At 44.9% G+C, this 14,313-nt stretch overlaps 1 protein-coding gene across 1 annotated transcript in view; it reads left to right on the top strand.

The window, feature by feature from the left end:
* LOC129704591 (protein SSUH2 homolog) overlaps positions 1-14,313 on the top strand; it is a 40,366-nt gene that overhangs the window by 12,802 nt on the left and 13,251 nt on the right. Inside the window, exons 2-7 of the mRNA XM_055647819.1 lie at positions 3,486-3,584; positions 6,909-6,981; positions 7,844-7,973; positions 8,557-8,617; positions 10,507-10,631; positions 12,384-12,446. Of these exons, the coding sequence (XP_055503794.1) occupies positions 3,486-3,584; positions 6,909-6,981; positions 7,844-7,973; positions 8,557-8,617; positions 10,507-10,631; positions 12,384-12,446 (551 nt within the window). The remainder of the gene's footprint in view (positions 1-3,485; positions 3,585-6,908; positions 6,982-7,843; positions 7,974-8,556; positions 8,618-10,506; positions 10,632-12,383; positions 12,447-14,313) is intronic.

The following is a 14,313-nucleotide window of genomic DNA, read 5'->3' as shown; positions in this document are numbered from 1 at the left end:
TGGCCTGAAAGGATGTTGGAAATAGTGAGCCTTCCCAAATTGAAACAACCCTTGGACGTGTACTTGAAGAGTCCAGATCCCTAGGGGTTTGGACCTGTTGCTGGAAGGTATGATTAGGCTGGGAGCTTGTTTTCAGCCAACATTGACATGATAGCTAACTGGTGTCCTGCATTCCTGTAAGTTATGCATGATTCCACGAGAGAGATTTGCAGCCTAAAAGCCCTGTCCCACGGTACGAGTTCATTCCAAGAACTCTCCCAAGTTTAAAAAAAATCAAACTTGTGGTAAGCAACGGAGAATGAACGTAGCGGGTATGTCGGAGCTCGGGGACGTCTCTTAGAGCTAACGGCAGGTACTCGGGAAGACTCACTAACGGCAGGTAAGCTCGGGAAGACTCGTGAAGATTTTTCAACATGTTGAAAAATGTCCACGAGAGCCCCGAGTAACGCCGAGTGGCCATTATCGTAAATCTCCGAGTTCGAATCAGGGCAAACTCGGAAGAACTCTTGGAATGAACTCGTACCGTGGGACAGGGCTTTTAACAGCTCATCCAGAGTGGGTTTTGCATAGTTTTCTTCCTCTTCCACCAACCACTGCTGTAGCAGTCAATCAGCAAATGCCCGGGGTGGACAGATATTGAAGTGGGAAACACATGGAGTCCATTGCTAGGCTGTCCTAATAATTTTTGGCACAGTAACTCTGTCTGGAGACCTTGGTGATAGTCGCCATGGTATTTCCCATGTTCTCTTGCCTTAATTATGACTTGGTTATGTGGCACTTACTGAAAGGTGCACTAGAATTAGCATTCAGATGCTAACCCGTGAATACCAAAGACTAGTGGTATTGGTTTGTTATTATTCTCTGTACCAAGATGCAGTGAAAAGTATTGTGTTGCCTGCTATCCAGGTAAACCATACCATTATGCATGCAACGGTAGTGTAAAATGGAAAACAAACGAAATGCAGAGCCATGTGTTAACTACAGAGAAAGTGTGGATAAAAAAATGTACAAGGCCCACAATGTAGATTAGATTGGGAATTGAAGATTCAAGAGAGTTTAGTATCATGTGTCCCTGATAGGACAATGAAATTCTTGCTTTGCTTCAGCACAACAGAACATAGTAGGCAATTTATCCCTAGCTTATGAGAGGTCCGTTCTAGAGTCTGATAACAGTGGAAGATGTGGTGCTACATGGTGAGTGAAAGTTGGCAGTCTTCACTCTGACGAGAGTGAGTGAGGAGAGAATGACTAGGGTGTGAAAGGTTCTTGATATTGTTAGCTGCTTGACCGCGTGATAGAGACAAGTGTAGATGGTCAATGTCGGGGGAGGCTAGATTGCGTGATGGACTCGGGTGTTCACATGTCTCTAAAGTTTCTTGGGCAGAACAATTGCCATACCAACTGTGATGAATTGGGGTAGGTTGCTTTGTATTGTGCATGTGTAAACCATGAGCCTCTCAGGAGCTATGTGTCTCTCCATTAGAATCATTGGAAGGTTATCCTTAGAGTGTGTGAGTGGCAGGAGAATCCAGGAGAGACCAAAACGCTAGAATGTACTCCTGGCGTGTCTCATCAAGGCTCTGTACAATTGTAAAAAGGGGGAGAGATTATGTTACCGGGTGGGTGGGATTGTTCTAAGAGCCAGCAGAGACTCTGGGCAAAATGGGCCCTTTTCTGTTGTAGCAAAATATGAGATCAGAAATAATGTTTGGATCTTCAGGATGTCATTGCCTTTCCGTTGATGAATAGCTCAGTATTCATTGAAGTCCGTAGCTCCACTCCCCTGCAGTTGGCTGCTTGCAGAAACTTCAGGGAGCTGGTCAGATCACACTACAGGCACTCGTCCCTTGAAGGAATGGAGACTTAACCTCTGCTTAAACATAGAACACAGCTATCTCCGTTCACTGCCGAGTCTCAAACTGTGAAAGGTGGCTATATACCTACCACAAATACCCCACTCCCTAAAATTATGAGATGCAGTGACCCTAAAGGCATTTCCCTCCACAGACAGATGATAAGGAAATGAATCCATGCTCTTTGGATGAGATGGTCACACGAATGGTTCACCTTGTATCTCTGAATGCTCAGACATGAAGGTCATTGCCCTTGGGACAGGGTCTATATCACTTCCTTCAGTTCATGTTGTCGACCTCCCCTTGGTGAGCCCTGTCAACTGACCTCAGTCAGGCGAACGACAACAAACGGAGACAGCAGCAGCGCCGCAGCTAGGCACCAACCAAGGCATGCGCCCTTTTTAGGGCGGGCACCTCCAAATGTCGAACCAGATGGCATCCCCCTGCTGCAGACTTCTGCTGCCTCAAACGCAAGAAGAAGAAGAAGCAAGCTCTGACAAAATGTATCTGGCTGTGGACCCTCACCTCCTGCTCTTCCTGGAGGACACTGTGCCAGTGTTAACCCAGCCTTTCCTTCAGCACACTGGGGACTCTCAGCAGAACAATGTCGTCTCCCACTTACAGAGCCGCAGGGAATAGAGATGTAGATGTGTAAAGTTCGGAAACAGGTCTTTCAGCCCGACTTGACCATTGCAACCAAGTTGTTTAACTGAGCCAGGCCCACTTGCCTTCCCCCTACCTGCATCCCTCCAAATCTTCCTATCTGTGTACTTGTCCAAGCGTCTTTTAATGTTGTAATTGTACCTGCCTCCACCATTTTCTCTGGCAGCTCGTTCCATGTATGCAATAAATTGCTCCTCAGGTTCTTTTTAAATCGTTCCCTCTTGATTAAGCTTGTGCCCATTAGTTTTAGTCTCCTATCCTGGGGAAAAGACATTGACTATTCACATTATCTATGGCCCTTCATGATTTTGTAAATCTCTATAAGGTCATCACTCAGCCTCCGACACTCCATGGGGAAAAGACCCAGCTTATCCGGCCACTGTTTGTACAATCTTATTACTGAAACCCTCCAGACCTAGTAACATCCACATGAATGTTTAATGCACCCTTTTCATTTTAATGATATCCTTCCTGTAGCAGAGCGACCAGCAGTCACACAGCTACCCTCAGCTGTTGAGTTTTGCCATGTGTATGTTTGCACTGTGTGTTATGTCCATAAGCAAGCTCCAGTGGGAAGGGAAAGAGGTCAAATGGACTTTGTTGGAGGAATGCCATCTTGCATTCACCGCATACTTCCAGCTTGTGTGATCTGCTTGCAGATGTGTTGGTCCTTGCATTTAATTGTGCAACATTACAATTGCAATTGTCAGTTGAAACTGTGCGCAAATGAAGCCCAGAGAGTGGATAGGCAGGGTTACCCACATCACTGCAAGTGGCATGCGGAAGAACCTGAATATCTCAGGGAAACACACAGACTCCCACATGTACACACATACAAACAAAGCACTGATCACATGCTTCAAATGATCACTGTTCACTGATCAAAAACACAGGGTTCCTCCAGCACAAGAGGGTCAGTAGGACGTGTTCCAGCCACAACATTCTTTCAACTTTCTCAATTTTCTGCAGATGGGCCAGAGGACCTGGAGGATGAGGAAGGCCCAACAGCGCCTCCCATTGGAATGCTGGACCAGGTGACGGGCTATGAGGGGACTGTTGCCGGTGGAGGTAGGTATAGAGTGAAACCTCCAAACACATGACCTAAGACGTGATCATACTTAGTCTGTCCCTCATTCTAGGGCAGTGATCGTTCCATGAATGCTCCAGAGTAAACAGTACTTTGACTTGGGAGCGCTAGTATGGGTGTTGTGGGCTGAAGGGACTGGTTTCCAGTGGGCTAGTATGCAAATTGTGCGCCAAATGGATTCTTGGGCTGGCGTCTCAGTCAATCAAGCCTGTTGTGTTGGCAACTCACTCACGGCTGGTGGGCTGGTAGTTGACTCACGGCTAATCCTTGAAATTCTATTGTAAGGCCACCAAATTCAAGTGCAGTTTCATACCATTTGAAGTAGGGTGCAAAGCCACTAAAGACAGCGAGTCGTGACCTCTCCCTCCTCCATCTTGCAGAGACTGCCACACCCACATTTCCGGGTTTTATATTTACAGTAGTGCCTTTTAACTTCAAACCAAAGCACCCAAGCCGCCATTTGCAGTAAGTAGTGCATTTCAACTTCATGCCACCATTTGCAGTAAGTGGTGCCTTTCAACTTCAAGCCAATGCACCCAAGCCACCATTTGCAGTAAGTAATGCCTTTTAACTTCAAGCCATTGCATCCAAGCCACCATTTGCAGTAAGTAGTGCCTTTCAACTTCAAACCACACCCAAGCCACACCCAAGCCACCATTAGCAGTAAGAGGCGCCTTTCAACTTCAAGTCAAAGCTCCCAAGCCACCATTTGCAGTAATATTGCCTTTCAACCTCATGCCACCATTTGCAGTAAGTAGTACCTTTTCTACTTCAAGCCAAAGCTCCCAAGCCACCATTTGCAGTTAGTAGTGCCTTTCAACTTCAAGCCAAAGCAACCAAGCCACCATTTGCAATAAGTAGTGCCTTTCAACTTCAAGCCAATGCTCCCAAGCCACCATTTGCAGCAAGTAGTGCCTTCCAACTTCAAACCAAAGCTCCCAAGCCACCACTTGCAGTAAGTAATGCCTTTCAACTTCATGCCACCATTTGCAGTGCCTTTCAACTTAATACCAAAGCACCCAAGCTACAATTTGCAGTAAGTAGTGGCTTTCAACTTAATACCAAAGCACCCAAGCCACCATTTGCAGTAAGTAGTGCCTTTCAACTTCAAGCCAATGCACCCACGCCCCCATTTGCAGTAAGTAATGCATTTTAACTTCAAGCCATTGCACCCAAGCCTCCATCTGCAGTAAGTAGTGTCTTTCAACTTCAAGCCACACCCAAGCCATCATTTGCAGGAAGTAGTGCCTTTCCACTTCAAGCCAAAGCAACCAATCCACCATTTGCAGTAAGTAGTGCCTTTCAACTTCATGCCACCATTTGCAGTAAGTAGTGCCTTTCAACTACAAGCCAAAGCAACCAAGCCACCATTCGCAGGAATAGTGCCTTTCAACTTCAAGCCAAAGCTCCCAAGCCTCCATTTGCAGTAAGTAGAGCCTTTCAACTTCGTCAAAGCTCCCAAGCCACCATTTGCAGTAAGTAGTGCCTTTCAACTTCATGCCACCATTTGCAGTAAGTGGTGTCTTTCAACTTCAAGCCACACCCAAGCCATCATTTGCAGGAAGTAGTGCATTTCAACTTCACAGCTCCCAAACCATTTTCAGTAAGTAGTGCCTTTCAACTTCAAGCCAAAGCAACCAAGCCACCATATGCAGTAATAGTGCCTTTCAACTTCAAGCCAAAGCTCCCAAGCCACAATTTGTAGTAAGTAGTGCCTTTCAACTTCAAACTAAAGCTCCCAAGCCACCATTTGCAGTAAGTAGTGCTTTCAACTTCACGCCAAAGCCACCATTTGCAATAAGCAATGCCTTTCAACTTCAAGCCATTGCACCCAAGCCACCATTTGCAGTAAGTACTGCCCTTCAACTGCAAGCCAAAGCACCCAAGCCACCATTTGCAGTAAGTAGTGCCTTTCAACTTCATGCTATCATTTGCAGTAAGTAGTGCCTTTCAACTTCAAGCCACAGTTTGCAGTAAGTAGTGCCTTTCAACTTCAAGCCACACCCAAGCCATCATTTGCAGGATGTAGTGCCTTTCAACTTCAAGCCAAAGCAACCAATTCACCATTTGCAGTAAGTAGTGCCTTTCAACTTCATGCCACAATTTGCAGTAAGTGATGTCTTTCAACTTCAAGCCACATCCAAGCCACCATTTGCAGTAAGTAGTGCCTTTCAACTTCAAGCCAAAGCAACCAATCCACCATTTGCAGTAAGTAGTGCCTTTCAACTTCATGCCATCATTTGCAGTAAGTGGTGTCTTTCAACTTCAAGCTTTCTGGAGCGCTAGTATGAACCATTTTAGAACCAATAGACATTTTTTGCAAGCTTTAGAACCAATAGACATTTTTTGCAAGCTTTAGAATCAATAGACACTTTTTTTGCAAGCTTTAGAACCAATAGACATTTTTTGAAAGCTTTAGAACCAATAGACATATTTTTGCAAGCTTTAGAACCAATAGATATTTTTTTTGCAAGCTTTAGAACCAATAGACACATTCTGCAAGCATTTTAGAACCACTAAGGGCACTTACATTTGAGTAGACATGTGTTCAGTGTTATTCACAGCTCAGAGAAACGTGACCCTCTGCCTTCCTCCATCTTGAAGAGACTGTGTGGCACACCACTTCCTGGTTTTATAGTCCCTCCTCCCTGCCGCCAGCAGGGGCAGCAGAGAGAATGGGGAATGTTGTAAAAACATTAATATCTCTGTCATTTTTAATCGACGGGAAAAATCCTCGGCACACATGCGGCGGAGCGAGGTGGCCAAAAATGACGGCTGTAGGTGGCGGCGTTCTCTCGGAAATCGCAGCACAGATGGCCAAAACCAGTCAACAACAGACTTTTAGTAATATACTAGACCAAGTGCAGACCCGTTGGGTCTGCTCCCCCAATGGTGTGATCCCCCAACCCAATATTCCACCATGCACCCTCAATATGTTTCCAGTTAGGATGATGCGTGATGCAGAGGGGAACCTGCAGGCAGTGGTGTTCCCTTGCACTGCTGTCCTTATCCTCCTTGATGGTATAGCTGGTGGGTTGAGAGGCACTGTCGAGAATAGCCTGTGGTTGAGTAACTGCAGTTCATTTTGTAGATGGGACCAAATGCCATCCACAAGCTAGCGTCTCAACTGCCAAGTAGGGAGTGTTGGGGAACTTGAGTTACCTCAAACAGTGCCCTAGACTAGGCACTGGCAGACTTACATTTCAGAGCCTGGTGTATGCTTTAGCTCCAGAAACACTCCCACAGTCAGGATTTATAAGTAATTGTAAATGTTGAGACATTTGTGACAAATCTTTTTGTTGCAGGTGGAAATTACATTTGTCCACCAACTTACCCATCCGACAAGAGGGAGCAAGCACAACCCCAACTGGAGTGGAGGTATGGGATATTCGTAAGGTTCATGAACTTCCACCTCACAATCAAGGGAAATGTGTTCAATTCAGTTTGGAACCATCACCTATTTCAATGCAGTTTTCTCTTGTAAATTTGACCACAGATATATTAGAGGTTTGATTCCTTACATTATTAAAGTGATGCACTAATTCATTGATGGAAGATGGCTTAAAGCTGCATTAATCACATATTTCACTTTTTTCACATGTTCATGTTCTAATTCGGAGTCATATGTACAGTAATAACTCTGGTAATCCCTTCAGTCTTCCATAGCCAGTTTTCAGATCACACAATTCGGGAGTGCAAATGGTCATTGAAATGGTGGTGATGATTACTTGGTGCTGGTTTATTATTGTCAAGTGTATCAATATACAGTGAAAAGAAAATTGTGTGCTATCCAGTCAAATCACACCATATATGAATACAATCAAGCCATGCATAAGTAAAGAGAAAAATAGAGCACTGAATACTGTGTTACATGTTACAGTGTTAGTTACAGAAAAAGCGCTGATAAAAAATAATACAAGGGCCACAATAATGTAGGTTGGAAGACCGGGGCTATACTCTAGCTTATGGGAGGAATGTTCAGTAGTCTGATAACAGTGGGAAAGTAGCTGTTCCTGAATCTTGTCAAAGCAGCTTTCAAACCTGTGCATCTTCTGTGACAGAGGAGAGAAGTGTGAATGACTGGGATGAAAATGGTCCAACTGAGGGAGTAGTATTGGCTGCAACAACAGGGAGTTATAGCCCTAACACCCATGAACATGGGCATGGAGTGAAGAAAGTCACTTGCCATAAATCCTGGGATGTAAGCTTGACGTTCTGGCAACCTTTTCTTTCCCTTCAGAATTCCGTCCATTACCGAAGATGCAGCGAGAGAGGCGTTGATGCAGTTCGCCACTGCTCATTGCTGTTACAGCCGCAGTCCCGCCAGAAACATGGTATTTCAGGACCTCACGCCCTTCAACATGTACAGGGTAAGGTCTCTAAGGTCAACATCTTTCCACTCCCAGCCGGACAGCTTACTTTCTCACTCTGTTCAGCCCCAGCAAGCACCTTTGAAAGTAGTAAGAATTAAAGCTGCCATTATGTTTGCAGTGAGGCCATACAGAAAAAACAGCCAGAAAATAAAGGTTTAATGGTTAGTCAGGGCATCGGAAATGTCCTCATTCTTCAGGGAAAGGGGGTTCCCCTCCCCTACTATAGATGAGGCTCTCACCAGGGTCTCTTCCATACCCCGTAACACTGCTCTCTCTCACCATCCCCCCCACTCGTAACAAGAGTCCACCTAGTCCTCACCTTTCACCCCACTAGTCGACACTTACAACAAATTGTCCTCCGTTCGCCACCTCCAACGTGACCCCACCACTCGCCACGCCTTCCCCCCCTCCTGTCTTCCCCCCCCCCCCCCCGTCTGCTTTCTGGTGAAGGAGAGTGACTATTGTTGTCCCAGTAATGCAATTAGCTTCTCATTAGGACAGTTGCTACCACTGCGGCTATGATATGTTCCCTGAAAGGCAATATTTTCTCAAGTAAACAGAATATTTTTGTCTCTTGCAGTACCGTCTCGAGACCTTCACCGAATCCCGGCTAACTGAATGGACTCATGTACCCTTTACTGGTGAGTGCATATTTAGTAAAACCTTCATTTTAACAACTTTCACAGTAACAACTAGAGTCAGGTTACTGAGGCGTGACAAATTAATAGCAGCCATCCATCTGAAGACGTACATCCCCAATAATCTTCAAAGCCATTTTTCTCTGGTATTTGTCTCATCAGTCTACGTTTTGTACTTGTGTTTGGCTTCACGTGTATCTGATTTGATTGGGATAGTATGCAAACATAGCTTTTCACTGTGTCTCGGTATATATGAGATTAATAAACTGAAACCGACAGATCAACTTTCATTGCATCACAGTGTCTACCGGCTGATTTTGGTTTGATTCCAGGACGTTACAGGTTCAGAGAGCAGATAATGGGAGATGCGGTTGTACCATTTAAGAACTCCAGATGTGGCCTGGTACACACCCTAGTTCATCTCCTTCATCACTGGTTACTTTGTTTGATCCTTTATTTAGTTGTTTTAATGTAAAAATGTGATCTATAACCAAATGCAAATATGTTATTGGCCCCCTCCACCTACATCTCCCAAATCCACGGTTTAATAACAAACTGTTCATCAGCAAATGATTGACTGAACAATCGGACGTACCTTACCAGCGATCAGGATATATTATTTTATACAGTTTTAATGGTGAGTGGTTGGGAATAGCTGGGTCCATCACTGTGATGTCTGGCACATATTAACTTCCTGACCTGCAGGCAGTCAGCCGCCCTGCCTCAATCCAGGAACAGGTATGATCCAGCCATGGTATGGGATGGCAGGAAGCCACTTGCAGGGACCCGGGGAAGCCTGATGGCACGAGGGAAGGAGTCATGTGAATGGGAGTGATGCGATCCTCAGCTCAGTTTATGAGGGTTTCTCCTAGGAATGATGGAGGAGAAGCACAACAAAATGCCCGGTAAAACAAGAGTATGACTGCACTTGCCAAGGTTGTTATGACTAAGGTGCAGTACTATGGGATATGTGATGTTTGCCAGGTGCACCTCAAAGATGCAATATTCTTTGGCAATCTTATCAAATTAATCCAGTACCACAGAGAGTACCTGTATCAGTTTTATATCTCAGCCAAACGGTGGGTCCCTGTGTACACTTTATTTATTCAATTTTCGGGGTCAGGATGCTGCTGACGAGGTAAACACTAATTACCTGTTAAAAAACGGGTGAACCATCCTGAACTGCAGCAGTCCCAGTGATGAAAGTGCTCCCACTGACATTTGGGGAGGGAGTGTCAGGATTTAGACCCGGTGATGATGAAGGGCTAGCAGTTTATTTCCAAGTTGGGGTGTTGTGTGACTGGGAGGCGAACTACGGTCGATGCAGTTGTACAGTGCCCTCCCCCTGCTTCCCTTGTCTTTAGTTTTAGATACAGTGCAGAAACTGGCCCTTCGACCCACCGAGTCCATGACAACCAGTACATTAGCACCATCCTACACACTAGGAACAATTTACAATTTACAAAAGTCAATTAACCTACAAAGCTGTACATCTTTGGAGTGTGAGAGGAAACCAGAGCACCCAGAGAAAACCCACATGGTCACAGGGAGAACGTACAAACTCCATGCCGACAGCACCCATAGTCTTGATCGAACCCAGGTCTCTGGCACTGTAAAGCAGCAAATCTACCACTGTGTGCCCTACTTGGTGGTAGATGTCGGGGTTTGGAAATGTTGATGCAGGGTTCCAGGCAAGTCACATTGCACCAATGGTGTTGGGGATGAATATTTATGGTGATGGATAGGAAAACATTACAGAGGAGAGTGAACATACCACTTCCAGCAAGTGAAGCGGCAACACCCTACAATCAGCCATTTAACTGCATTGATAATGGTTTAGCCACCAAACATTACCCTGATTTTCTTTTTTTTATGCCTGTTTTAATCTGCAGGACAATCTGTTGACAACAGTGCCTGTGGAACCCCTCCCCTTCCGTGGGACATCACCATTGAGGTACCCCCCATGTTTCAGGACTTCACGAAGAAAGTCCCAGTTCCTCATACTGCAGCTGCCAAGGTAATTGCGAGAGGGTGGGGAGGGCGATGACCTTCACCTTGTGTCAGGGGTTATAACAAACAAACAAACAAACAGACATTCAACATTACAGTGATCAATGTCAGTCTTTACTGCGATATTAAATTTTAAATTTACATTTCAAAACCCTTCTTCGCTTGATTGAACCGATTTGAAATCAGGTCTATTCTCAATTTACCTAATTCCACTCAAGATCACCTTTCTACACTGGCCAATCCTATTTAATCTACCTGTGGCTAACTTTATTTTAACCTGATTGAATCACACTTATCCACCCATCCCCATTACTCCATATGCAACCAACATGAGTACAGTGAATCCCAATGTATCCTGCAATATGTTCAATGCTATCCCTATTCTAAGGAGGTGCTGCCTGTATCCAGCCTATGGTATCTGGATTCTGTCCAGAACTACTATATCCATGCAGACCAAGATATACACTGTAACTGAGCTACTTCCATTTGCCTGTGTTTGTCCCATATCCACATATACTTTTCCTATCCATCCATCTGTCCAAGTGTATTTTAAATGTTGTAAGTGTACCTACCTCTGCAGCTTCCTCCCGCGGCTGGCTCGTTGTACCTATCGGCCAGTGTGGAAAAAGTTACCTTTCAGTTCCCCTTTAAATCTTTCCCGTCTCAACAAATCTCTGCCCTTTTAGACTCCCATACCCTGGGAAATGGACTGTGTCCATCCACCTTATCTATACCCCTCACAGTTTTATACACATCCAAAATGTTACTTTCAATTTCCTGTGCTCCAAGTTAAAAAACGTGCCAGCCCCTCCTTATAACTCAAGCCGGCCAGTCGCAGTAACTTTCTCACTAAGTTTTTCTGCACCTTTTTCAGGGTTGGGTACCACAGGGATCAGTGCTTTGGCTTCAGCTGTTCAACTCTTAATTGATGATTTGTCAGAGGGGACCAAATTCCCAAGTTTACTGATGATATGCAACTAAGTGGGAATGCGAATAGTGATGAGGATGCAAACAGACTTCAAGGGGATAAAGACAAGCTTAGTGAGTTTAGGCAGCAACATGGCAGGTGGAGTACAATGTGGTAAAATGCAGCATTTTCAATTGGTGAAATATTATAAAAAGTTGATTTTCAACAGGACCTAGATGTTCTTGTACACAAGTCATTGGCAGCTAACATGCAGGTGAAATAGGCAATCAGGAATGCAAATTGTATGTTGGCCAATGAGAATGAAATTGTCATTTAACAATTATATAGAAACTTAATGAGATTTGCTTGGTCTCATTTTTATCTAACAAAATGGAGATGTTTACGATGAAGGGAGCTCACTACTGGGACAGTGGTCAGTCCTGTGACTGAGTGGGCTGGGCTTCATTGAAATGTGAAAAACTCTTAGTGGGCTTAACAGAATAGATGTGGACTGATGTTCTCACTCTGATAGACTAGAAATAGGGATTTTCGAACTAAAATAAAAGAAACTACACTCAAAGAGCAGCGAACGCTTGGAATTCCTGCCCCAGAGGTTCAATCATTGAGATCATTCCAACAAAGCACTGAGATTTCTGAATATTAGAGGAAAGAAGGGATATGGTAGGAAACGTGTTTGAGGAGAAAGATCAGTCACAAACCACCTCAATGGCAGAGGCTCAAGGGACCAAATGGCTTCATCCTACTCCTATTTCTTATCTTTTTAAAATAATTTAGTGTTGTTGCTGTTGATGTTTTGAGCTTGGGTTTATGTGATTCGCCATCTTCTTTCAGCGATGCCACAAGTGCAAGGGCAGAGGGAAGTACCGGTGTTCACAGTGTGCTGGAAAAGGAAAGGTGGGTTGTGGCCAGTCCAGTCTTCCATACTTTTTAGCCTGTTAACATTGGCAATGTCTATCTTCAAGTCCTGCTCTCAATGGTTCTTCCTTCCCTCCACGATTAGTGGCACTGTCAGTTGCTGGGGTACAGTTCCTCAGTTGCAGCAACCCACTAAATCGTTGCAGTCTACCATGTAACAGATTGCAGGTTCTTCAACTGCAGTTTGTGTTGGCATCATAGCTTGCGTCCATCCCTACTTCCTGCCTGTTGACAAGGAGCTAATGTATTCTAACTAACTCGATGCAGACTGGAGGCTGGATAGAGTGTGATTCATGTCTCAATATCTCATGAGGGAAAGGGATTTTGTCCTCTATAGAGAAATTAAATACAATATGATGATCTAATCTTAGCCACTTGTGCCGACGTACATAGAACCCTGCAGCAGGTTTCACTGGAGTTGTACTGTAATTTGGAGCAACCAACGTTTCACTGAGAATGCAAATTAAAATCTCTCGGTCACAATTTAGCACTTGGATTAAATATAATTTTTTAATCTTTGTTTTTGGGATCTGAACTGGCAAAGCCATTATTTATCGCACATCCCTAATAGCCTTTGAAAGCCACTGAAATCCTTCTGGTGAAGGTGCTCCTGCAGTGCTATCAAGGAGGGAATTGGCTTTAGGCTCAGTCGTGAGGAGAGACCAGCAATATGTTTCCAAGTCACGGTGGTGCGTGACTGGAAAAATAACCTGAAGGTGGCAGTGTTCCCTTGCCCCTAAATCCTGTAGGGTCACAGGTTTGGGGGGTGTTATCAAAATAGCCAGTGTGAGTAACTGCAGCCTATTTTTTGGATGCTACTTACTTCAGCTATTGTGCATCAGTGCTGGAGGGAAATAATTTTTAGGGCGGTGGATGGGGTCCCAGTCAATTGGCTGCTTTTTCCTGGATGGTGTTTCTTTGGAGAGTTTCTGCGCTCATCCAGGTGAGCGGGGAGCATTTCATTACAGTCCTAACTTGTGTCACGTGGATGGTGTCCAAATGTGAATTATTTGCCGCAGAAGGCACAGAAACCCAGCTGTTCTTATAGCCATGATGTTCGTGTGGCAGGTGCCTTGAGGTTTTAGTAACTCCAGGATATTACTGGGTGGCTCGACAATCATCATTGGTAACGCTATGTCTGTACATTCTATCGGATTCCCAAATTACAAAGTACCTTTTAACTTGGCTGACGAGAGAGCAAGCCCACCTGATGGGCTGGGCTGCCTTGGTTGAGGGAATGAATGTTAAGGATGTATGTGAAGATCAAGACAACTTCAGATACTGGAAATCTGAAATCAAAACAGAAAATGCTGGAAACAGTCAGCAGGTCAGGCCACAATGTGGGAAGAGAAAGTGTTAACATTTCAGGCCAAAGACTTTTCATAAGAACAAATCCTGATGAAAGGTTTTCCACCTGAAACATTGACTGTTTCTCTTCCCACATATGCTGGCTGACCTGCTGAGTGTTTCCAGCATTTTCTGTTCTTATTTTAAGCTCCCAGCTTTTGTTTTCCGACAGGCAGGTTTAGTGCACATCCCCTCCCATCCCATCGCCCCACCCCATCTCTTGTACCTGTTCTCAGGTGCCTGAACATGAGGGGAATCTCCTACCAGGTGGGAAGAGCTTTGAAACTGCGCACGTACATTGCCATGTCCAGGTGGCATGTCCAGATCATTCCAATGTGGCGCTGACTCCAAGCATGGAGGCACGGTGGCACAGCGGTAGAGTTGCCGCCTTACAGCGCTTGCAGTGCCAGAGACGCTGGTTCGATCCCGACTACTGTACGGAGTATGTATGGTCTCCCCGTGACTGCGTGGGTTTTCTCTGAGATCTTCGGTTTCCTCC

Source organism: Leucoraja erinacea, chromosome 16 (assembly GCF_028641065.1).
Source record: "Leucoraja erinacea ecotype New England chromosome 16, Leri_hhj_1, whole genome shotgun sequence".
Lineage (NCBI taxonomy): Eukaryota > Metazoa > Chordata > Chondrichthyes > Rajiformes > Rajidae > Leucoraja > Leucoraja erinaceus.
The sequence above is the reverse complement of the archived record's forward strand: the minus strand, read 5'-3'. Positions and strand labels throughout refer to the sequence as shown.